The sequence below is a fragment of the Lissotriton helveticus genome, chromosome 4_1 (genome assembly GCF_964261635.1).
Source record: "Lissotriton helveticus chromosome 4_1, aLisHel1.1, whole genome shotgun sequence".
Lineage (NCBI taxonomy): Eukaryota > Metazoa > Chordata > Amphibia > Caudata > Salamandridae > Lissotriton > Lissotriton helveticus.
Window position 1 is genome coordinate 2,050,525,844 of NC_136063.1, and position 25,364 is coordinate 2,050,551,207.

Consider the following 25,364-nt stretch of genomic DNA (forward strand, 5'->3'; position numbering starts at 1 on the left):
CAAAGCCCGAGAGGCCTCCTAGCGAGACACTGTGGTGCATGGTCTGGATGAGTTGACATAGTCAACTTGACCGAATGCCCTGGGTCCCCTGTTGGAAAACACACTGCCGAACAGGCCTGCAATTATTATTTTTTGACTATTATTGAAATCTAGTAATTTTAATTTTTCTAATCTGGAGGACGCAATTGAATAATGTGGTTTTAGTGAAATTCATCATTTATGTGGTGATGTGGTGATTTATGTGGTGATATAATGGCGATTATATCACCTATATTGAACTTATACTGGGCAAGTCATCTGCTTTTTAATTAAGAATTAAGTTATTTTAATGCACCAGTTGTTTCAATACAAGGCGCACACAATATAGATGTTTGGCTTTTAAAGGAGATCACGATGCATTAGTCCGCTCTAATTCACACTGTTGAATGGGGCCCGCCGACAACATTCGCGGCTCTGAAACCAATATGCCCATAATAATTAGATAAATGTATATGTTCTGCCTTTAAAAAACTACGTGCCACAAGATACACTGCCAAAGACGTGACTCCTGCTTACGGTGCCGGTTTCATTTAAGCCGCACCTGTTCTTAAATTAAGAATAAAGTTCTTTTCAATACAAGGCGCACACAATATAGTAAAAAAATGGTATATGTTCTGCCTGTAAAAAACTACGTGCCCCAAGATACATTGCCAAATACACCACTTCTGCTTCCGGTGCCGGTTTTATTTTAGCTGCATCTCGCGTGGTCACCGGCTCCTAAATTGTTACAATCGAGGATGACCCGCAGTGAGAACCGACCGCTAACTAAAGTAAGTGAACAAAAGAATCTGCATCCATTAGCGCGAAGAAGCAATAAAGAGTACTAAATGTACTGATCGCGTTTTCTTTGTTTAGATCACGTGTAGGAAAATTGCATCCACGAGGTTTTGAGAAAGTCGAGTTCCATAACACACTAAGATACTAAGACGCTAGTAATAGTAAGTGTAGATTAGTAAACGCATGGTCAGTTTAAATTGGTTAATATCAGACCTTCAATTTAAAACCAGGGGTGTGTTGTTTGTTCTGGCAGATTAAAAAGACGTTTATAATCGGTGGCATACGATTGAAGAGTGACGGCTTAGCACCGGCTGAAGGTGGTACAAGTAAATCACTTTCCGCTTCCTCCCTTGATTTTAAATGTAAGTTGCCACTTGAAATGGCCCGATAACTGCAAATATTATACACCAGAGTGTGCTCTCTTAAATAACAGGTATGTCCTTGATGGTTCTAGTTCCTTTATTAAAGAGCTCAAAGCTATTTTCATCGTCCTTGAAGCAACACCATTAACTTCAGGTACATAGCTTGAAAAATAGCACATTGTAAATAAGTTTAGAAGAGGAGATTCCCCACGTTTTAATTAGTCCACTTAATTTCATTTATAGGTTACACCGTGTCCCAACGCCCTGATGACAATCCCGTGATTCACAGCAGGGATTAGAAACGCGTCGGCTGTTCCAGTGTATCCACCACATAGGGCAATAATTAATTCCTACGCTCCATAATAAGGGTGTACAATGTACTATACATCCCGCAGGAGTTAAGAGAAATTTCCCATGTGGCTCAAGTTTCTCCGCTAAAATTTGCCTATTGAATGGCCAAAAGGGGATCTTGTAATTAAAGTGTTATGCTGGTGTAATATTGTACATGTTGTTTAATTTAGTTTTGCTTTTGTCAAATTCTCGTATTGTGTTAATTGTATATTCATATGACAAATGTAGGTAAATTCTAAAAATTTCGGGTGTGAATTGTATCGCTTCTCAGGCATGAAATGAATATCCACTATCAATATGCCTCATGAAAAAAATGTAAACCATATACCAGGAACATATGAACCTAATGGTCGTTGTTTCTTCTCCGCATAAAATAAATAGCGGTGAAACACATAAACCAGATACTTTCCTTTGTTATATATGATTGTAATTTCGTCTATACCTGATTTGCTAAGGACGAAACCCCCTCTCCCCCCCGTGTCACATGCACTGAAATCTAAAGCATGGCCGCCGTGCAGAGAACGTAATGCTAAGCGGCCACCATGCAAATGATTTTTTTTAAACGAGCCTTGGCTCACTATCAGGTTTATCTGGGTAAATCACTTAACCTCACTTTAATTTCCCCGTGCCTACCAAATAATGAATGTGCATTTCGTGTCCTGTTCACGCTATCTAAATCTACAAAACCCGGGAGGCCTCCTAGAAAAACACTGTGGCACATGTAAAGGCCGCATCAGAGGGCTGGCCAGTCACCGCACACCAGAAGAAATGAATTAATCACTACACCGGTGGAGGCAGGGATAATGTAATGTGCTGGGGCGTGCACAGGTCAGTCAGTGCAAAAGTCTGTGACCAACACTGACGTCACCCAGCCGCGCTCACAACACTGAATAAAGACACGAAAACTATATGGCGCATGAGAATTTCCCAACAACAAAGACGACGGAGCCTGGGAGGCCTCCTTGAGCAACACCGTAGAGCATGTAACAGCTGCGTCTGAGGTCTGGCCGGTCACCGCAAGAAATGAATTTATCAGAACACCAGTGGAAACGGTGATAATATTAAATTAATACACGTTGCAGTGATAAGCAGGTAATATTAAAGCAATGCAGGTTGCAGTGATAAGCAGGTAATATTAAAGTAATGCACGTTGTGGTGATAAGCGGGCACCACACTGAAATCTAAAGCATGACGCCCGTGCTGAGAAAGTAATGTGAAGCGGCCACCATGCAAATGATTTTTTAAAAAGCGGCATATAATTGAAGCAGAAAGGGCCTAATAGAGACAGAGAGGGAGGGAGGGAGCAGGCAGGCAGTTGTTTTGCTAACGCGCCGTATGCGTGCACATTTGCTGTCCCTCGAGCCCTACGCAGTAATCGTGCCCATGTCCTGTCCCCCTTCAGACTCAAAACCCACAACAATAGATCTCGCAAAGGCAAGCAGCGCATGCGCTGCGTCACTTGGCGAGATCTAAAAACAAAATAACATGTCCACCGCTCAAATTAATTGCATTTTTCCCTATACTAATTACCACTAATCCTGTTTGGGTTCCGGAGTAGCATGCTACTCATCAAAAAGCGGGTCAACATCTCATCAGGGGTAGCAGGCACTATATAAATGAAAATCTTCTCCTTCTATCCCTCCACTATCCTTCTCAATCCAGATTACGGACTAACATATACAGCGCTCAAATTACTTTCATAGTTCACTATACTAATTCACCACTTATCCTTTACGGGTTCCAGAGTAGCGGGCTACTCGCCAACAAAGCGCTTAAACACCTCATCAGGGGTAGCAAGCACGATATAAATGCACACTTATTCCCTCTACTATACTTCTCAATCCAAATAACTGACTAACCTATCCAGCACTCAAATTATTTACATATTTCTCTATACTAATTCACCACTAATCCTTTATGGGTTGCGGAGTATCTTGCAACTCGCCGATAAATCGCTTTGACGCCTCGTCAGGGGTATTAAGCGATATATAAATGCAATTACATTACATACTTTTGCAAGTCTCTGCTTTCTCCCTTTGTGTCTGTTTTTCAGTCTCTCTCCCTCCTTTTCAGTTTGTGTTTTTTTCCTTCATGCTCATGGTCAATATCAGAGGAGAAAAAATAAGTACCTGTTCTCCAAAATGAGTGCAGTGGGCTTCACCCACAACCAATGGCTAAAATTAGCACTGCATGAGGGCTCACACACATAGCTACAGCGGTCTGCTGCAGAGACCTAACAAGCATGTTCAACCTTGCAAAATCTGCAAGTCTACCTAGCCTTCAGATCTGCTATGTGAAAGCATTTTCTCTCATCTTCAGATGCAACAATGCAGCATGTCTTGAGTTTGCATTAAGGGAAAGTAGGACATAGTAGCAGTTTAGGTACAAGCACAACTAAAATAAAAATACACCTTACACTATTCTGCACAATTGAAAGTGAAAATCAAATTAAGAAGGAAAAATAGCAAAGCAGTGTAAAAACCTTGGGAGAAATAGGTAACATATGACCTAAATAAGCAGGTATGCAATGTGGATACACACTGCAACCAAGATTCTACTGTGACTATCGTTAAATGGTATGGGGGCATACATTGGGAGGATAAAAACAGATAGAATATTGGAAGAATAACAGTCAGGTGCTCTGGGAAGTTGTGGAAGCTGAATAGTAGGGTGTAAGATTTAGCAGGAATTTAGTATAACCTGTGCTAGATGACTCACTGCAGCAGGAATTGAAAACTGTAACAGGCTAATATTAATCAATTCAATACTGCTCCATTCATTATACTTGGAAGGATAAAACGTTTACACGGACCTTAAAAGAGATTTTAACATTAGATTAGGAGGCCACACCAGATGTCAAGAGCAAGCAATTAACTAACTGAGCCATCTCGCCTGCCACAAATGATATTTTAGCAAAGGGACTTCCTGTTTTGGAAATGTTACTGCTTGCAAACGGTCTGATTTAAAACCACCAACAAACACCAGTGAAATCATGTACTTACCATTTGTCGACAATGATCCTGCCAGCATTTGTCTATTTTCTTAAGAAAAAGAACGCTATCTAAGGAATCCGTGAACAATAGTTAAGAAAATCTTTGCATGAATTCAACAAAATCAGTAAAAGCATTCATAGTCAGCCTGCTAGAAAAGAAGGGAAATGTTACTTACTCCGCAAACATTTATTTGTAACATGTAGGATTATAGATTGACATGATCTGCATAAACTTGCCAGCTAGTGTTGGGCCCAGACATTACAACTTGTTTTTCTTCAAAGAACTTTCGAGTTACGGGATGTGCTGTAACTTCTCCTTTAGTCTACAATGGGCATTGGCAGCGACTCCACCATAGTTTTTTTTCAGCTTATTGGGTGAGAGGTAAACGTGCAGTGTAGAGTAAGAATGATGTGATGTGATGTGCCATAAAGAATTGTATGCTGGTAAAGAAGAAGTGTGAGAAAAGTAAACATGCATCATCAATTCAACTTCTGAGAAGGAGAGTGGGTGCATGTAAATCTATGGCACTGTATGTGACAAAAGCATTTTTACAGGTTAATAAACATTTTCAGTTCATAGCATGCATGGCTGTAGATAAACATGCTCTCTTTTGATATTGGAGCAGTTTCCACTTAAATGGTAGCCAGCAGGCAGATGATACAGCTGTTTGGACCAATGTTCTTTACACAGTTTGACCACGCATGACCTGTTAACAGAGTAGTATGAACACAATGGGGGGTGGGGAGGACTGAGAGTGCATCTAGGCCCAGCATACAAGCTCCCTATACGTACATGTATACAAGTGGAGTATGCAGTTCCTAGAAGAATCATAAAAGGCAGTAGGTGGGTGGAAGGAAGGGGGGGTCCTGAGCAAGCAGATTGGGGAGGGGGGTCTGACTGCTCAGAAGCAAGAGCCCTCACGCACCCATATGGGTGGCATGCTTCATCATGGAGCAGCGTCTTATTGGGCCAGCGTTGCAATGCCCATTAGGGTTCTTTGCTAGAGGACTTTTAAAATAAGGCGCCGTGATAAGTATAAGATATAAGAGGAGGTGCTGTGTGTGAAGATTGGTGTAAGTGTGGTATAAACATAAATAAGAGACCCTGAACATTTTAATACATGGGACCTCTTGTTATAAATAAAAACAAAGGGTGATTGTGTTGGAGACAATGATCCGGTTCAGCTCGCTGGAAAGTGAGAAAATCGCTCAACACGTTTCATGCCATGCAAAGTCTCTGCGTATCTGGGCACTTAGTCAGGACCATGTAACCTAATCTACCAATGATTGGGGTTATAGTAGTGGTAATTAGCAACATAAACCAATTTCAAAAGTCACCCTCAAAGTGTAGGGTATACCTTAAGAGAGCAAACATCCAACCCAATTTGAGTAAGTAAATGGTCCCTTGGGTGATGGCAGAGACCACACTAGCTGCAGAGTGAATGGCGTCCAGCAAGCTGCAAACTAGCCTCTCTGCCAAGCTTACATCAACCTACACACACAGCATCTCCACTTACACTTCATCACAATGTCTTATTTTAAAAGACCACTGGCAAAGAGTCACCTCGATGGGGCCTGTTGGGCATTTCAGTGCCGGCTCAATAAGGAGCTGCCCGATAATGAAGCAGGACACCCCTTTGGGTGAGTGAGGGCTCTTGCTTTTAAGCAATCAGATCCTCCCCGATCTGCTTGCTCAGACCCCCAACCTAGAGCCTTTTCTGTTTCCTTTTCTGATTTTAGGCCCTGCATACTCCACTTGTATACACAGACTAGTATGTCCATACAGTAGCGCTTTCGAAAGGTGTGTGGTGTTCACCAGGTAGATTTCTGCTAACAGGATGTTGCCTTAGAAAGCCATGGTGGCCCCTATTTTGTGCCTGGACTGTTCTCCACTGTAAGTACTTTGAGTAAACAGTTGGCTTTGGCATGACAAATTTGGAAACTGTTACAAAGACGAAGGAAATGCCAGGTTCAGGTAAGAAACGTCTTTATTCCACCCCCACAGTTCCACGTCCAGCAGCTGCTCTGCCAGATAAGGTTCTCACACCGACATTCTAAGGTAGCCTCTCAGCCAACAGAAAAGTTGTACCAACCAAGGGGAAAGCGGGAGGGGGGAAAGAAAAGGGAAAAGTAATGACAGAGGAAGGTTCCAATGAAAGGAAATTGTAGATGATGGAAAAGGGAAAAATACAGTAACAGGAGTAAAATTACAACACATCTTCCCCTAAAGGAAGAGGAGACTAGCTACTAAGCAAGAATAAAACCAACAATGAAAGGTGCTGAGTGATAAAGGTCTGAATATAGAAACCCGGTCTTATTCCTCCTTGCAGTGTTGTGGGAAGTTGATTATTGTGTTAGTTGAGCAGGTGGAACTTGCCAAAGCCAAGTCTGGGGATTTTGACAATTTATCCATGCTCCAGCTTTGACCGTTCTCAAGGGTTACAGTGTTCTGTTTCACCTCCACAATCTTCATGGGGTCAAAGAATTTGGATTCACTTTCCCCACTACTGACACCCAGTTTCCAATTGAACATTTCTGTTCTTTGGTTCCATGTTTGATGAGATAGTATCTTTTATACCGGTTTTGATGTGCACTGACTTTTCTGCTTTTTCCCTCATCCTGCTCCACAGTTTCCCCCCCCCCCCCCCCCCAACAATCCAATTATTAAAGAACTTGGTACCAGGCTTTCTCCCTTTGAGGGACGAAAATGGAGAGGTGCCAGGGGTTTGATTAGGTGTTGTATGGAAGGCGCATAACATGTCTTGTAAAACTCTCTCATCAGGCAACTGGTTGATGCATGCAAGTTGGATGTGCTCTTTGATCATTCTGTTGACCCTCTCAACGATGCTGTTGGCCCTGGGACAGTAAAGAGCTGTCTTTAACTGTGTGATGCCTAAATTAGACAAGAATGACAAAATAGCTGTTGAAGTGAATTGTAACCAGTTGTCTGTTACTATACTCGAGGGGAAGCCTTCGGATGCGAATGTGTCTTTTCAGGTAAGAAACATCTTTATTCCACCTCCACAGTTCCACGCCCATTAGCTGCTCTGCCAGAGAAGGTTCTCACACCAACATTTTAAGGTAGCCTCTCGGCCAACAGAAGTGTTGTACCTACCGAGGGGACAGAGGGAGGGGGGGAAAGAAAAGAAAGAAGGACAGAGGAAGGTTCCAATGAAAGGAAAGTGTAGATGATGGAAAAGAGGAAAATACAGTAACAGGAGTAAAATTCCAACAGATACACTGGACAATCCACCTTGCAATCCCTGCCATGGAAATGGGGAGACCTTTATGAAGTTTAGCAAGAGCTACAGAGTTAGTTTTTCAGACAGTTTGTCCTGTCAAACAAGTTACTTACCTTCTGTAACAATATATCTGTAAGAAACGTTAGTTAGTGATACATTCCTTACCTTAGAATTACCCCCAGGCATCAGACTGGATCCGGAAAGTTTGTCATTAGTACCCCTGCGCGTCGGATGGTGGCGCAGCACGCTCCGCGTCAGTCGTTGGCGTCGTGGTCACCAAGTTGACGTTGCGGCAGCTACTCAGACGCCGCCCTCGCGCGCTGACGTCAGTTCTGTACAAGACTTTCCGCGTCAGGACCGCAGAGCCATGCAAGATACTGACAAGTGGTGCATTGAAAATAGGGCCCTGAAAGGGATTACCTTAACTCTAGAAATCAGTTCGCAGAACGGGGAGGATGGGTGGGGCGGTAAGGAATCTATCACTAACTAATGTTTCTTACAGATATATCATTAACGAAGGGAAGTAACTTTTTCATCTGAAAAGAAACACGTAGTGATAGATTCCTTACCTTAGAAAAGATACCCCAGCAATACCAACCCCTGATGGTGGGTCAGCGAACCAAGATCACACCAGAAAGTCCTGGAAAACAGAACAGCCAAAAAAGCGGTCTGTCCGGACTTGGCTATCCAGGCTGAGTAAAAGTGTGCAGCGAGCCCCACATAGCTGCCTGACAGGTGTCTTGTAAGGTGACACCACGTCCCAATGCCGTGGTGGCAGCCGTCATTCTGGTGGAATGGGCGTGTAGCCCCACCGGAGGTTCCTTTTTAGCCAGAGAATAACAGGCTTTAATACACAAGACGACCCTTTGAGGGATAGTCCGCTTGTGTAAGGCCCGACTTTCTTGGCGCCAATGCCAGAATTGTTTTGTGCAGTTCAGGTAAAATTAGACCGAAAGTTTTGGGTCCAGACGGTGGAGCCTCTCCCTCTCTAGAAGGATGCGGAAAGAAGGTGGGCAAAGTGATGGTGTGCCTGATGTGAAAGGCAGTGACAACCTTTGGCAGAAAGGATGGACGGGTTCTGAGCACAACCTTGTCCGGGTGGACAGATAGAAAAGGAGGTTAACAAGAGAGCCTGGAGCTCACTCACTCTCCAGGCAACAGGTGATGGAAAACAGGAAAGCAGTCTTCAAAGTTAGCAGACGAAGAGGACAGTTGTGAAGAGGCTCAAAGGGAGCGCACATTAAATATGTAAGAACTAGATTCAAGTCCCACTGTGGCATTACGAAAGGAATAGGGGGGAAGAGATGAGTAATGCCTTTGAGTAATCCATTTACAACAGGGGACTTAAAAATAAAGGGCTGATCAGGGTGCCTGAGAAAGGCCGAAATATCAGAAAGGTAGCCCTTGATAGTGCTCAGAGCAAAGCCCTGCTGGACAAAAGAAAGAAGGAACAGAAGAACTTCTGAAAGAGGGGCAGAAAGGGGGTCCACAGCCTTTGCTGTGCATTATGCCACAAATGTATTACACCTGCAGTAGTATACCAACTTAGTGGGGGAAGCCTGGCTGCCAGAATGATATCACAGACTTCAGGAGACAAGTTGAAAGGAATCATCTGCCACCGCTCAATCTCCACGCAAAGAGGTGGAGACTGGACAGGTTCGGGTGGAGGACCATCCCCTGCTGCTGCAATAGAAGATCCTCTCAAAGAGGCATGTCGGATCGGGGAATCGATAGTCATACTGAGTAGCTCAGCATACTAAACTCTTCTAGCCCAGTCCGGTGCCACAAGAATGACTTGGGCCCGGTCGCACCTGATCTTCAGAACTCTGGGCAGAAGTGGTATAGGCAGAAAGGCGTACAACAGACTGCAACTCCACTCGATGAAAAGCGTTGCCTAGCGAGCGCCGCCTTGGAAACTCCAACGCGCAGAATTGCTGACATTGCGTGTTCTCTTCGATGGCTAATAGATCTAACCAAGGCTCTCGCCATTGTCGAAAGAGACCTTGCGCGACATCCGAGTGAAGATGCCATTTGTGATCCATCATGCACCTGCGGCTGAGTTTGGACGCCCTGGCATTCAGTGATCCTGCCAGGTGTTGAACCACCAGAGAAATGCCCTGCTGTTCCAGCCATGACCAGAGGAGCAGAGCCTCCTGACATAGGGTCCACGACCCCACCCCGCCCTGTTTGTTGCAGTACAACATGGCGGTGGTGCGCTCTGTGAACACCTGCACCACTTTCCCTTTGACAGAGGGAAGGAATGCCTTCAGTGCAAGACGGATCGCCTGAAGCTCCAGAAGGTTGATATGGAGCCTGGACTGCGCCAGAAACCAGAGGTCTCGGATCTCCACCTCGCCCATGTGGCCCCCCCATCCCAGGAGGGAGGCGTCCGTCACTACTGTGTGCTACGGTTGGGGAAGGGAGAGTGATCTGCCCTGGACCCAATTCCAGTTCGTGAGCCACCACTGCAGCTTCTGTGCAGTGCCCTCTGAGATCTGGACGGAATCGGAAAGGTTTCCCTGATACAGCGCCCACTGGAACTTCAGGCCCCACTGCAGAGCCTGCATATGCCGTCTGGCATGAGTGACCATCAGGATGCAGGAGGCCCTGAGGCCCAGCAGCCTCAGGGTCATCCTGACCAAAACACAGGATAGAGGCCGAAAGATCGGAATCATAGCCTGAATATCCTGGACTAGCTGTTCGGGAGGATAGGCCAGAAACTGCGTCGTATCCAGAACCGCTCCGACGAAGAGGCACTTATGAGAGGGAATCGGGTGCGACTTCGGCACATTGATGGCGAACCCCAGCAAATGCAGGAGGTCGGCTGTAGTCTGGATGTGGGAGGCGACCACCACCATCACTTTCCTTAACACCCGAGGGGCACTGGTAAGGCCAAAAGGGAGCACGGTAAACTGAAAATGCTCGTGGCCTACCGTGAACCGCAGCTAACGCCTGTGGTCCGGCCGGCAGGACGGGAATATGAAAGTATGCATCCTGCAGGTCCAACGCTAACAGTCAGTCTCCAGAATCGAGGGCAGACCAGACCTGAGTCAGAGTTAACATCTTGAACTTCTTCCGGAGCAAGCAATTAACGTCCCTGAAGTTCAAGATAGGCCACAGGCCCTCGTCCTTCTTGGGCACCAGAAAGTAGTGGGAATAACAACCATGTCCTACTTCTAGAGCAGGAACGCACTCAATGGCCCCCTTGATCAAGGGGACCGCAACTTCCTGGTGAAAAAGTGCCAAATGATCCCCCGAAATGCGGTGGTACTGGGGTGGCATGGCTGGAGGAGTAGTCTCAAAGGGGAGGGAGTAGCTCTTCGGACTAATCTGTAAAACCCACCTGTCCGAAGTGATGGTGCACCAGTGAGGGAGGTGATGGCGGATCCTGCCGGCCACTGGCGTTTGATGGGCCTGAAAGACCGGACTAGGAAGGTTTGGAGTCAGTGGTGGCCATGGTGCAGGTGGACTGACCCACCCGCTGGTCCCCTGCCCGTGGATGCGCAGGCCTATGGCAATGAAGCCAACGGCGAGGTGGCCAAGAAAGGAGCGAAAAGCAGAAGGCGGAGGAGGGGGCGTGGCCGAAAGGCCCAAGGACTTGGCCGTAGCCTGCGAGTCCATAAAGTGTGCCAACGCACTATCTGCTTTATGGTCAAAAAGGTGAATGCCAAAGGGCATGTCCATAAAGGTGTTCTGGACATCCCCGGAAAAACGAGTTGTCCTCAGCCAGGCGTGGCGACCGAGCGCTACTGTCGTGGAAATCGTTCTGCCCAGCGAGTTGGCGGAGTCAAGGCCACAACGAATTGTGAACTTCGCTGCATCTTTCCCTTCTGCAATCGCTTGAGAGAGCACTGTCCGGGCCTCCTCCGGACACTGAGGCAGCACCTGCGCCACCATATCCCACACAGAGTGGGAATAACGTCCCAAGAGGCATGCGGTGTTCACAGACCGCAGCCTTGAACTGGCGGAAGAAAAAAATCTTCTTACCGAACTGTTCCAGTTTCTTGGATTCCCTGTCCAGGGGTGCGGAAGGGAATGCGCTTTGGGAGCCAGAGGCTTGAACAGCCAAGTTCTCAGGGGTGGGGTGTTGGGAAAAGTATATGGGGTCGGCCGGGCGATGGCGTTGGGCCACGTTCCTTTTCACAGGAGCCCCTGTGTTGGGCCTGGAACAGGTGCCCAAAAGAACGTCTGTAAGTGCATCATTAAAAGGCAGCAGTGCCTCGGCAGAGGTAACCGCCGGCTGAAGCAATTCTGTCAGGAGGTTAGTCCTTACGGCCACTGTAGGGAGTTGGAAGTGGAGAGCCTCGGCTGCCCTACGCAGCCCCACCGCGTAACTCGCACCCTCCTCCGTAGCCACGGTAAGAGGAGTTAGCATGCCAAGTTCAGTAGAGTTATCAAGACCGCTGGCATCCCCCACTTTCTCAACCCAGTCCGGGTCAAACTCACACTGTGCTGTGAGAGTCCTCAGACCCCTCTTAGTCCTCCCCTTCCGCGGAAGGCTGCTGAACAGGCCGAAGATAAGGAAGCTAGACAAAGGGGCGTCGGAATCTGCGCAGAGCGACGCAGTGTCCACATCAGGGCTGAAACCTGGGACGACGACGATGTCGTCGTCCAGGGACATGGGCGACGTCGGAGGTGGTGCTGGTGGGGAGGTGGTGCTGGTGTGGTCTATGTCGGTTGGAGGTATCACGAGGTCAACCGGCCTCAACCCGGATCCAGCCCTGGATCCTTGGGGGCCCTGCGGCGCCGGGGCGGACAGCAATGTTGGAGCCGGAACCGCAAACAATGAAGAGCGGGCCCCCCCCCCCTCCTCCGAAGGCTCAAAGAGGCGGGCCATGGCTGACAGAAATTGCTGCAGCTGGGCCGGAGTTGCCCACGAACCCGGGAAGGCAAGGGGAAGCCGGAGAGCAATAGTATCAGTGTTTCCCTCGTAGACCATAGTACTTATATCCAATGACAAATTCACATAATTAACCAATCCATTTCAAAAAGTACACCCCTAAACAAATCAGTTTATCTCAAAATATATTTTTAATTATATCAAAAAGTTTATCATTATAAAATATTTTTGTTTTTGTCTTTTTTTCTCAACACATCAATTCATCAAATAATTGTATAAAGGCTTCAGTCCTGCAATACATATGTTCATTGATACATATATTTCTTTTAAACCATGATAGTTATAAAATACACAAATATAAAAAACATTTCTTGCTACACCCCCCTGGATCACCTCACACACAACCACTCATACCAGCTATCATACCACTGCTTTCACTCTCAAAACATCAATGCGATCTATATCCCAACATGGTACTCAAGATGTCTCAATAACAATGTATGAGACTCTGCACTAGATTGGTCTACGCGCGTTTCCGTGGATTAAATGATGTTCGACAACCACCTTCTTCAGGACCTTGTCAGATATACCACTTGTAGATTCCAGGGGACATGTAAGTCTGAACCACCAATGTCCTAATGGTGTAGATATTTTCTAGCCATCAAAGTTGTCCGATCAATGCGTAGGGAGATCCTATTCACGCTTCCCACAAAAGCACCAAGTATGCATGGTTCACATGGTGGACTATCCTATTCTAATGCAGTGAAAGATTAGTAAATATCACGTCCTGAAAGACTAAGATAACGTCCTTATCAATTCCAATGGGTCAAGCCCATGGTGTAGGTATTTTCATGGCAAATTGTTGCGGTCCAGGATCGAGATGAATATAAGGTACGTTGCAGGCTGGCAGGGCAAGTCTCGTTGTTTGGCTTGAGATGATCCTGGCTCCAGGCTGAGTCAGGTCCGATGCGGAGGTAGCGGGTCCCGACGACAGTGCTGGTTCGGCTGGGCTGGGGAAGAGTCACGAAGCTGCTGCTGGATTCTGCTGTAGTCAGTCGGAGAGCAATGGCGCCTTTTACCTGACCCAGAGTGTGAAGACTTCGATCCTGACAAACGATGGTGATGGCTCCACGAAAGGTCCCTCGACCTCCCACGGGACCGGGACCTGGAATGGTGTGGAGCCGACTGCCGGACTTCAAGCAACTTTCGTGACTGCTCCCACAAAGCCTTCAGCGCCATGGCCTGGCAGTAAGGGCACGACTTGAGGTCATGGACATGTCCCTGGCATTAGAGACACGTGGTACTGGTCAGTCACCGACATAATGCGATGACAGTCCCCGCAGGACTTAAAACTGGCATCCCTATGGCACCAGGAGTCAATCGACTCAAGAAACCGAGACAAAAAGGCCTTGAAAAACTCAGTCAAAAGTGACTGGGGGTACCACTCTCTCTGGATCTGTGCTTGCTGGTGCGGAAAAAGAAAGAACCGACGTCACCGCGCAAAGGTTGGGTCTAAGTAGCTACCGCGACGTCATCTCGGTGACCACCACGCCAACAACGGACGCGGAGCAGCACAACGCCACCTTCCGATGCGTAGGGATACGGCTGACGAAAACTTTCCAGTCCTTGTCTGACGCCTGGGGGTAATTCTAAGGTAAAGAATCTAGAACTGTGCGTTTCTTTCAGATAATATACTAAAGGAGTGTCCTCTTGACATTTAAGATATTCAATGACCTTCCAGCTACTGAATTGTGTTTTGGAAAAAAACAAACACTCAGTTCAAATATCCTAGTACAGGGATCTTGAAGAGCCATGAATGTGCTAGTTGTTATAGGTAGTCAATGTGTTGGCCCTAATGCTGAGGGGCCAGGTTCTTCGCACAGTCCTGTTGACGTGGACCCCACTCAATGTGTGATGAGTCACTGGTGAAGGTAAGCTGCAGAAGAGGGTCTAAAAAAGGCCTGCCGAGCAACAGGATGTTGTTGATCCACCACTGCAAACCGCTTTGAGTTCTGATCTTTATCAACGTTTGCTCTTCCCAATGACATCTCCATTGTGACCACTGCCTCACAAGACACTTAGAGAGAGAGAGCAACAGAAGACTGGTGAGTGGCACAATTGCTATGCAAGAAACCATCACACTGTAGGCTTCATTTCAGTCCTTACAGTGAGTTGACCAATGGACAGAAAAAGAGGCAGTGGTTGCCGAAATGCCATCAACCTCCGCTGTTTTGGGAAAGCTGTATTTGTTGGGAGTTAGAGGTGACATTTCTTGATATTTATGAAAAACCCCTCACTGTGAACAAGACACCAGTGTATGAGTGTGTACTACGCATTGTCTGCTGCTGCTCTTGATCGGCCAGTCATTCTGGTATGGAAAGATATGAATGCCACCTTGGCGGAGATGTCCGGCGATAAGTGCAAAGCACTGCATGAACACTGGGTAATGTAGTGACTCCTAAGGTTAGGGCCTTTGAATTATAAGTGTGGACAGCCCCCAGGCATGTAGTGTTGGGGAGGTGATGTGCCTCCTGAAGGAACTCAATGATGTGTAGCCTTGCATGCCGGTGAAGCAGAATGCTCATATTAATACTGCAGAAAGCAGGGTTGGAGGCATCCAGTGCAAACTGTATGTTCGCATTCAAAATAGTCTTCCCCCATTTAAGTCCGCCCGAATCCACCCCTTCCCTCCACCTTCCTGCAGATTTCGGGGAGATGCTGCACCTTACACCTCCAATTCCTTCCAATGAAACCTGTCATACCTTGACAGTAAACAAAAAGAGCTGGCGATACTCCAGTGAGTACCTGCTCCCATTGCCACACACTTGCCGGCAGTGCCATGGTGCTTCTTTTCCTTGACTGGCCCAGAAGAAGGCTGAGGGAGCACACAGAGGCACGTTTCCATGCTGTCTGCACCACAAAGGAGTCTTGGCAGGAAAAGGGGTGACCCTGACACAGATCCTTTTCGAAACATGGTGTGGCAACCTTTGCTTTAACTAGCTCTTTAAATTTATCTGGGGACGATTTTAACATGCCCCTGAGCATGGAGAGAAATTGAACAGTGCATTCAGTTTTGGTTGGGGTCTCCACCAGGATGTCATCCTCAACTTGTAGGACATGTATGTCCACCTTGTGGCAGTGAGATGCCCTTTGAATCACGGAATATGCGCGTCATCATCTGGTGGGGATGGCTTTTCTGGGAATGACTTCAGATGGAGTTGTTTGTAGGGTCTAGTGTGTAATCATCTTAAGCCTCCCATTCCTTTAGGCTGGTCATAGAGATCTCCTTTGCCAAAGGGGATGTCAAAATAGGAGCGCACTAACTTCTAGGTTGAGCCTTGTTGTAGGTGGGAGGTCATGGGGCAGGGGGGTGGGGGATAGCCCGGGTGTAGGTGGCTGGAATATTAGGATTGTTATCTTGTCTTTATGCTTCTAGGGCACTGGATGCTGAGCTGCATTGAAAGCAAGCTCTTCTTCCAAGGTCAGCTTGTATTTCTTTGGAATCTGTGGCAGCATTCTGAAAGTCATCCTTGGGGAAGCTTGTAGGTGATCTTGCCAGTCTTTATGTGACTAAAGAACCACTACTGCCTGGCGTAGAGCTGCACCAATTTCTGCAGGACTGGTGCCTCGAATCCTCCGATCTTACAGGTGCCAGTTAGGTTGCATCAGCAAAGTGATCTTTTTCAGAGGCACGATCGGCATTGATTTCAGCTCGGACTAGGAGTGTTTGCCACTATTTGGTCGAGGGAGTCAATGATTGTTGCAGCATGATGCTCTTTGTTGAGGCCTCCTCAGCTTCACAGCTTCACGAGGAGCTGGACTAAGCTTGATGGCGGTGGACCAGAGGGTAACCGTTTCTTTCTTCTTTGTTCAACGCCAGACTCCTGTGTGAGCAGTGCTCTCCTTCAGCATGGGGGAGTTTTGAAGAGCTGCATTTAAGTTATACTCAAACTCCTCATAGTCTTCCTTTTTCAGGGTCCTGCCAGCTTCGAAACAGATGTCCTGTTTTGGTCTTCTCACTCAGATGTGCTCTAGGACTGTGCCCATAGGCTAGGTGCCAGTTAGGACGCCGAAGCCCCGGAAAAGTAAACAAAACGTGAGATTAATTTAAGCATTTTATCCATCAGCCACAGGTAATTACTCAGGCCGCATCCCAATCCATTGTTATTTTTCACACCATGCCACATCAGTTTGAACCCATCTATATGCAAATCAGTCTTGAGCCTGTTCCAATGGGAACAGTACAGTACGAACTGCCAAGACCCTGTACCGGAACACAAGCAACCCAGGACCCGGAGAAGTAGCCTCTTCCTCCTCTTAATGGCAAGTGGGTACGGTTGCCCGAAGAGGTCAGGGTTCTCTGAGGAAGACTGCCATTTGATTTTGTTACAGCATATCACCTTTCCCTTTATAAACGTAATGGTCGTCTTGCAGCGAAAGTAAAGGCAGAACTCTCAGGAAGTATCACTGTGGTAGTGGGGTGGAGGGGCAAAAGATGCAAACACTGTGCTGGCCAGACCAGTCATATTTTCTGTTGCACCCTTGACATAATTGAAAGATGACCCTCTTCTTGCATTCACTCTACAAAGCAGGCTTCCAAGGAAAAATGGAAAGGGCCAGTACGTTGAAGCAGGACGGTCATGAGCAGTGGAAAATGTCAGGCAGTCAGCTAGCCAGGAAAGCAGCTGGACATGTACTACCAGTGCGGCAATTATTAAACGGGTTTTTGGTCTTGAGGAGTAGCGCAAGGGGACCTGAAAAAGCTGCAAAATCTGTGTGTCTGTTTCAGAGCAGCTACTGGACACCTTAAAATCAATGCACATCGTGGACTAAGGGCACTGTTACGGCATGTCCCATGACTCTAAACTTTTTCAAAGAAAAACAAGTTGTAATGCCCAAGCCCAACATTAGGTGGCTGGACTACACAGTGAAAGTGTGTCGATAACAGGTGTCTCCAAGGAGTCGATCGCGACCGACTAGTACATCCAAGACACTTGCAAAGTAGCTTGCAGCCTTGAGTTCATTTTTAAATTAGCACAGGGCCACATTTTTCTTTTAATGTGTAGGGAAGGCTGTGTTTACATTATTTTCATCAGAAGCAAATAGAACAGAGCAGTGCTCAGTCACATTTATGGGCCAGGCTGGGTCACAGAGGTGAAGAACTAAAGCACTTAAGTATTTAACTCTTTTTTTAAATCAATCAATCAATCAATCAAGCACATTTATATAGCGCACTACTCACCCGGAGGGCCTCAAGGCGCTTGGGGGGAGGGGAGGGGGGGTCCGCTATTGCTCGAACAGCCAGGTCTTGAGCTGCTTCCTGAAGGCGAGGTGGTCTTGGGTCAGGCGGAGGTGGGTCGGGAGGGTGTTCCAAGTCTTGGCGGCCAGGTAGGAGAAGGACCTTCCTCCTGTGGTGGCTCTTCGGATGCGGGGGACGGCGGCGAGGGCGTTGCTGGTTAATCGGCGCTGCCAAGTGGGAGTGTAGAAGTTGAGGCGGCTGTTGAGGTATCTTGGGCCTTGGTTGTGTAGGGCTTTGTGTGCGTGGGTGAGGAGGCGGAAGGTGATTCTCTTGTTGACCGGGAGCCAGTGCAGGTCTCTCAGGTGTCCGGAGATGTGGCTGTGTCGGGGGACGTCGAGGACGAGTCTAGCTGAGGCGTTCTGGATCCGCTGGAGTCTCTTCTGGAGCTTGGCGGTGGTTCCGGCGTAGAGGGCGGTGCCGTAGTCCAGTCGGCTGGTGACGAGGGCCTGGGTGACCGTCTTCCTGGTCTCGGTGGGGATCCAGCAGAAGATCTTACGTAGCATGCGCAGGATGTTGAAGCATGACGAGGAGACGGCGTTGACTTGTCTGGCCATGGAGAGGGAGGAGTCCAAGATGAAGCCCAGGCTGCGTGCATGGGCCGTTGGTTTGGGTGCGCTGCCCAGGGCGGGGGGCCACCAGGAGTCGTCCCAGGCGGAGGGCGAGGATCCCTTGATGAGGACTTCCGTCTTATCTGAGTTCAGTTTCAGGCGGCTGTTCATCATCCACTCGGCTACGTCTTTCATCCCTTCGTGTAGGTTGGTTCTGGCGGTGGCGGGGTCGTTGGTGAGGGAGAGGATCAGCTGGGTGTCGTCGGCGTAGGAGATGATGTTGAGGTTGTGCTGGCGTGCGATGTCTGCGAGGGGGCTCATGTAGACATTGAAGAGGGTGGGGCTGAGCAAGGAGCACTGAGGAACGCCGCAGATGACTTCGGTGGCTTCTGATCTGAATGGTGGTAGGCGGACTCTCTGTGTTCTTCCGGCGAGGAAGGAGATGATCCATTCTAGTGCCTTCTCCTGGATTCCGACGTTGCTGAGACGCTGCACTAGGGTGCGGTGGCAGACAGTGTCGAACGCCGCGGAGAGGTCCAGGAGGATGAGGGCCGCTGTTTCTCCGTTGTCGAGCAGGGCTCGGATGTCGTCAGTGGCTGCGATGAGGGCGGTCTCGGTGCTGTGGTTGGCCCGGAAGCCAAACTGCGAGAGGTCGAGGGATCCGTTCGTCTCGAGGAAGGCAGCCAGCTGCTTGTTGACGGTCTTCTCGATGGCTTTGGCCGGAAACAGGAGGAGCGAGATGGGGCGGTAGTTTTTGAGTTCGGTGGGGTCCGCTGATGGTTTCTTCAGTAGAGCGCTGAGTTCGGCGTGCTTCCAGCTCTCCGGGAAGGTGGCTGTGTCAAAGGAGGTGTTGATGATGTCTCGCAGATGGGGTGCGATGACAGCGTTGGCTTTGTTGAAGACGTGGTGAGGGCAGGGGTCGGTTGGGGATCCGGAGTGGATGGAGTTCATCGTCCGGATGGTGTCTTCGGTGGTGATCGGGGTCCAGGCGCGGATGGTGGTGGTGGGGGGCGTCGGTGCGGTCGTGGGGTGCGTCGGTTGCGTGCTGAAGCTGTTGTGTATGTCTGCGATCTTGTTGTGGAAGTAGGAGGCGAGGGAGTTGCAGAGGTCTTGCGATGGGGTGATGTCGTTGTTTCCGGCCTAGGGGTTGGAGAGCTCTTTGACGATGGTGAAGAGTTCCTTGCTGTTGTGTGCGTTGTTGTCCAGTCGTACCTTGAAAGCAGTTCTCTTGGTGGCGTGGATCAGTTGGTGGTGTTTTCGGGTGGCGAGCTTGAGGGCGGTCATGTTGTCTGGTGTCGGGTCTCTGCGCCATGCTTTCTGAATATTGCAGTGTGAAAACAATATGATGTTTCCGATTGCTTTTACATGGAAGAAAATTAAAATGAAAAGTTACCTTAATGAACAAGATACTTCCCTTCGGTAAAGATTTATTTGGTAGAGAGACAGTCTAGCCGCAGAGTCCTTAACGTAGAATACCCCCCAGGCGCCAGTCTGGATCCGGAGACTTCTTCAGCAGTACCTCCACGTGAAGGGGGATGGGGTCGCATAACTACACCCAGACGTCGTCCATAGATCTGACATCGGTGGATCCATACAAGTCCCTCCCTGCGCGCTGACGTCAGTTTTCTACTGTGAAACTTTTACGCGTCACAACAATAAATAATACAATGATGAGAAACATCCCAATGCATGTTAGAGATAAACACTTCATACTGAAAGGGGGAGCAGAATACTAGCCCCTTAGAACCAGTCTCACACAAGCGAAGAAACATACCGCCGTGCGAGGTAAAACAGCAATGGAAACGAAAGTAATTGCAAACAATAAGCACCCTGTAGCAACATGATTTGTATGGCAAGTGACATTTCTGCAACAGAGAATGAGCAACGATATGCACCATACATGACCAATTGATCATAGTACAAATAGACCAAAGCTAATGGAGATTAAAGGGGGGAGGGGCAGAGAGAAGGACATGAACAATCTCCACCCTGAAAAAGAACCAGAGTACCAGAGCGTGGATGGATAAATGAGCCCACCAACTAATTACAAGAATGGATGGAGAAGCAACGGGTAAAACAGAATAAGACATCCTGACCTTGGAAGGATGTGAAGTAGATTAACACGCATGTAGACAAGTACTACTGCGGGAAAGACCAGTGGCTGAGAACCCTACTTAAAAAGGTCCTCGCGGAGAGGATGGGTGGGCGTTAAGGAATCTGCTGCTAGACTGTTTCTACAAGATACATCGTTACCGAAGGTAAGTTACTTGTTTATCTGATAGAGACATCTAGCCGCAGATTCCTTAACTTAGAATAGATACCACTGCTATACCTCCTTGGAGGAGGGTCTGCGACTGAAACCCACCAAGTTCCAAAGAGAACTAATCCCTTAAAAGAGTGACAAACAGGTGGGAACAGGCAGTGGGAACAGGCAGTGCAAGCATGGCTGGCACTAGACCAGGATGCTCTGCAAGGAGCATCAACAAGAAAAGGCAATGGTATCACAGTCCAGAAATGGTAGAAACAATTGCTATGTGGTACTCACGGGTTAATTCACTCCCGGATCTGCTTTATGTTGGGCTCACGTGTGCCTGATCATATCCTGTATATTATAAGGCATGCAGCCTTTCCATGGGAGTCTGCAGTTAACTTTGCAATACGAAGGGCACCCTATGCACTTGAGGCCCCATTATGGGCTGCTGTCCCTTTTGGGCAGATCGGTCAAGTTATATCTGTCTCAAGATGGGTGGAGGGTGGCTGTAGAATGATGGGAGATCTGTATTTAAATCAGCATTTTCTGACCATGGAAGAAGCAGTGACTGCGTTTGATCTGGGCAGAGGTCAATATCTTCAATATGAAAAAGTGGCTGTGGTAGCACAGGAGATATGGCCGACATTCCCAGAGGAGCCTATAATAGCTGCCACCCTTCGAGCACTCGTGATTCTTGCTGGAGGCCGTAGACTGGTCTCACATATTTATAGAGCATTACAGGCGGATCTTGTGGCACGCCCGCTTCCGATTCAGTCTAGATGGGACGAAGTGTTGGAGGTGCCCCTTACAGATTCCGAATGGAGGAGAGTAAATGAAGGAGTAAAACAAATCAGTTCCAATACCAGATTTAAACTCATCCAATTTAATATTGTACATTAAACCTATTTAACACCGCGAGAGCTGCATAAAATGTATCCAGAACGTTCCTCCTGTTGTCCCAGATGTGGTTGTGATGCTGCCTCATTTTTGCATATGGTATGGGAGTGCCTGAGACTGAATTCTTTTTGGCACTCCATACTAGAGAAAATGCACCGAGTAATGGGATGGACGCTACCCCAGTCTATTAAAGAGATACTGATGGGTTTACTCCCCTGTCCCAAGGGTAAGAAGCTTACACTTAGATTTCTCCAATTGGGGCTAGTGCCGGCCAAGAGACGGATAGCAATCCAATGGATGGGCTCCCAACCCCATCCCCCCCCCCCCCCCCCCGTCCCCCCCCCGAGGTGGGGAGTTTGGCCAAAGGGTTGAGGGAATGGGCAACAGCGGAATGGATCCGTATGAAGAGGATCAGGAGGGATGATAAGTTGGAAGAGGATGCTAGGGCCTGGTATGCTTTGATGTTGGAGGTCCCCTTGGAGATTGTCTCCGACAGGCAGCGATCGAAGGGCATACAAGCAGTCCGCACTGAGGACGGCTCATAGGAGCAGCGTATGGACGCTCCCGCAATAAATGTAGAGTAATCACACAGTTGTATAGAGAGAGCCCAATTCCAACGTACCGGTTGATGCTACTGGGGTCACCTCGTCTCGCCGCTGACTCTTTTGGGACACCTGCCATAGTCCTGGACACGGAGCCACACATTTGCTGACAGGCGCGAGGCGCCTGAGAACCGCCATTGTTGCCCGCCTGCCCGGAAACTACAAATCCCAGCATTCCGTTCGGCGCGCATGCCGCGCACCGCACCAAGAGTGCCAGGAGGCGCTCAAAAGGGGGCTAGGACTCCCGCAGTGTGGGATGAGCGCGGGGATGCACGGGCCGCGGGCAAAGCCCGGGCCAGTCTGCGCCCGTCCGCGACTGTTTGAGATTGGACTGGGCCACCTCTCTGAGAGCTTTCCTAATTTTGGTAAGCGTTGTTTGGTAAAGCCTGAAAGGAGACCAGGGGGGACATAAGTAAGACCTGGCTAAATTGTCACAGATATTGATATAGTAGTTATTTTGTTTCTGCTGTATAGGGAAATACTTCAGCATCTGTAAGCACTATTTTAAATCAACCTAAATATGAGTAGGCGGAAGGGGGCTGCGGGCCCCCTTGATGCCTTCATCATAAGAGCTGAGTCCCTTCTAACACTTGAAATTGAACTAGCAGAAAGAAGGTTATCACTTGACCCAGCTAGGCTGCCTACATATGGTCAACGTAGTTCTAGTCATACACAATTAAGTATAAATTGTACAAACGGTCGAACAATGTCGTCCCCTGCTGACCAAAATAGTCCTGTGGTAGCACCTACATCGAGTGTCCTGAGGTCGTCCAATCTAGATGACACCAGAATGTCAGGAAAATTGTTAAAGACACGAGTCATAAAACAGGGGGGTGTCCCAAAGTGACTGTCCCCCTTGCTCAATATGATCTAGTTAGGGTTTTGAGACAATAGAGCAAGTTATAGCTGATATTCTTAAGGACAAATTTAATGACATACAGGTTCAGAACAACGAATGTATGGATACTAAATTCAGGGCTTTAGATGGAAAAATAGATCCGCTAAATTCGTCTGTAATCCAATTAGGTGTTTTAATTGAGAATGGTAAAAGGACGCTAGAGGAGGGGGCAAAATTACTAACTAAAGTGAGAGATGTTCCTACACGTGATAAACATGGTCGTGACGAAGAGATTCCAGAGCAAGCAAGAATTCATACGCCCAGTTTGGGTCGTAATATGAGGTATAGAGTGGACCTAATGGACAAAGGGGATGAAGATAGAAATGAGGTTTCACGAACTAAGGTGCATGTTGGCAATTTGGCGGGCCAGTATATAGTCCAAGAGGAACTGATCTAACCCCTAATATAGATATCCTAAAACTAACCCCTGCTGTGTGTCCATATGTTTTGATCTAAGCAGGTTTCCCTTCCCTGAAAAGAGAGCAAAAGGAATCCTGGCACAATCTTAGAAATTAAACTGTTGACTGGCTATCCAAGTTTGAGAAATTCAACTCCCAGAGAATGAATGATATTTTAATGGTCCGTAGGGTAGGGTGGGTAGGCGATTCTCCGATTGATATCCAAGGAGATTGTATTGTCATTAATTTTAGGTGCCCACACATGGTCCGTAATCTATTAAAAATGTATGAGGAGCCTCTGGCATTGAACACTTGCATCCACGCACTACCCCTCGAAAATTTCTATAGGCCATCCAGTGGGAAGATTGGATCTGAGCAGGATGATTTGTCTACCATACCTACTTCGAATAGATATGGGGAATTATCATCCTTGGAGGCGGTTGATTGACTGCAAACTGCAGGAACCCAAAGTGGAGTAGCATCTGAAATTATAGAAGAGATTGTAGCAGGAAAGGAAGTTATTGTCTTAAATGCTGAGGGTCAATATACATTAGAAAATAGGGATAATCAGGAAGAGACACGGGGAGAGACTGACTGGGATGTCGGTGGTTCTGCACCTGCTATCCAACCCGTAGTATTAAAGCCACCAAATGAGATCGGAATGCCAAATGCTATGCATAATACAGTCTGCCATACACTAGTTGAATCTAATTTAGCTACAACAGCAAGTAAATTAGTAGAGCTGTGTTTCATTTCTTGGAACATAGCAGGTCTTAGTAAGAATGTTAAGGACCCAGAGTGGAATGAATATATTGATCAGAGTGACATCTGTGTCTTACAGGAGACTTGGGCCCTAGAATCCCCACACAGAGTAAGTTATAAGCCATTTAATGTGGACGCCATTCCACCGGCAAGAGGGAGGCCCTCAGGGGGCCTTGTAATACGGGTAAAAGTAACCCTTGACATTGAAATTACCCAACAGTATATAAAATCTAGCGACATACTTGGGGTAAAAATAATAACTAAGGATGGAAGGGTACTACACCTATTTAATGTCTAGAATAGACCCGGACCAGCTTCAAAAGAGTCACTTAGAACAATTAGACTCTATTCTAAACTCATTGGACGTAAAATCAGGGATAATAATAGGTGGGGATTTAAACTGTAATTATGAAGCTTTGGTAGGGATAGGCAATATATTCGAAGAAGATAGTGCTAATAAAATTCCCATATTGGATAATATTAATCCAGTACCGTGTACTGTTGCAGCAGTTCAAATCATGAGACTGGTGGCTGGGCATGGCTTGAGAGCATGTAACGGCCATTTTCCTACAGATATTTCAAAGGCCCATACTTTTTCCAGGGGTAACTCTAGAAGCAAATTAGATTATATAATGTTATCATTTGATGCTTGGCCTTACGCAATTGATGTAAAAATTGTTCCAAAATTAGAGAATGATCATCGACCGCACCAAATGTCGTTTTGTGAGGAGCATTTTCCCTCTGATTTGTAGAGCAATGAAAGTTTGCATGTGAGCCTTGACGACATTATAGTTAGTAATAGTCGACGTTCATTAAAATGGGCACACATACTAGAGGATAGGGAGGTATTGGCAAAAATGTATGAAATGTTTGCTGAAACCTTTGGAAATTTTTGCTCAATCTAATCTATTAGCAGGGAAAGATTTATTTTTGGATCTACATAAACAATTCTTGTCCTTACTGGTTCCGTTAGTGACTAGGATAAGGAAAAGTGGAGAGGAAAAAAATTCCAATAGTAAATCCAATCCCTGGTATAATAAGGATTGTCGTAAATCCAAGTCGGAATTAATTCTGGCATTAAAAAATGGTACAAAGCCTAAAATAAA

The 25,364-nt window shown here is 47.2% G+C and overlaps 1 protein-coding gene across 1 annotated transcript in view; it reads right to left on the bottom strand.

Moving 5' to 3' along the window:
• The window catches only part of CUL4B (cullin 4B), a 945,370-nt gene that overhangs the window by 777,526 nt on the left and 142,480 nt on the right, over positions 1-25,364 (bottom strand). The window contains exon 5 of the mRNA XM_078688736.1: positions 4,532-4,601. Within this exon, the coding sequence (XP_078544862.1) occupies positions 4,532-4,601 (70 nt within the window). The remainder of the gene's footprint in view (positions 1-4,531; positions 4,602-25,364) is intronic.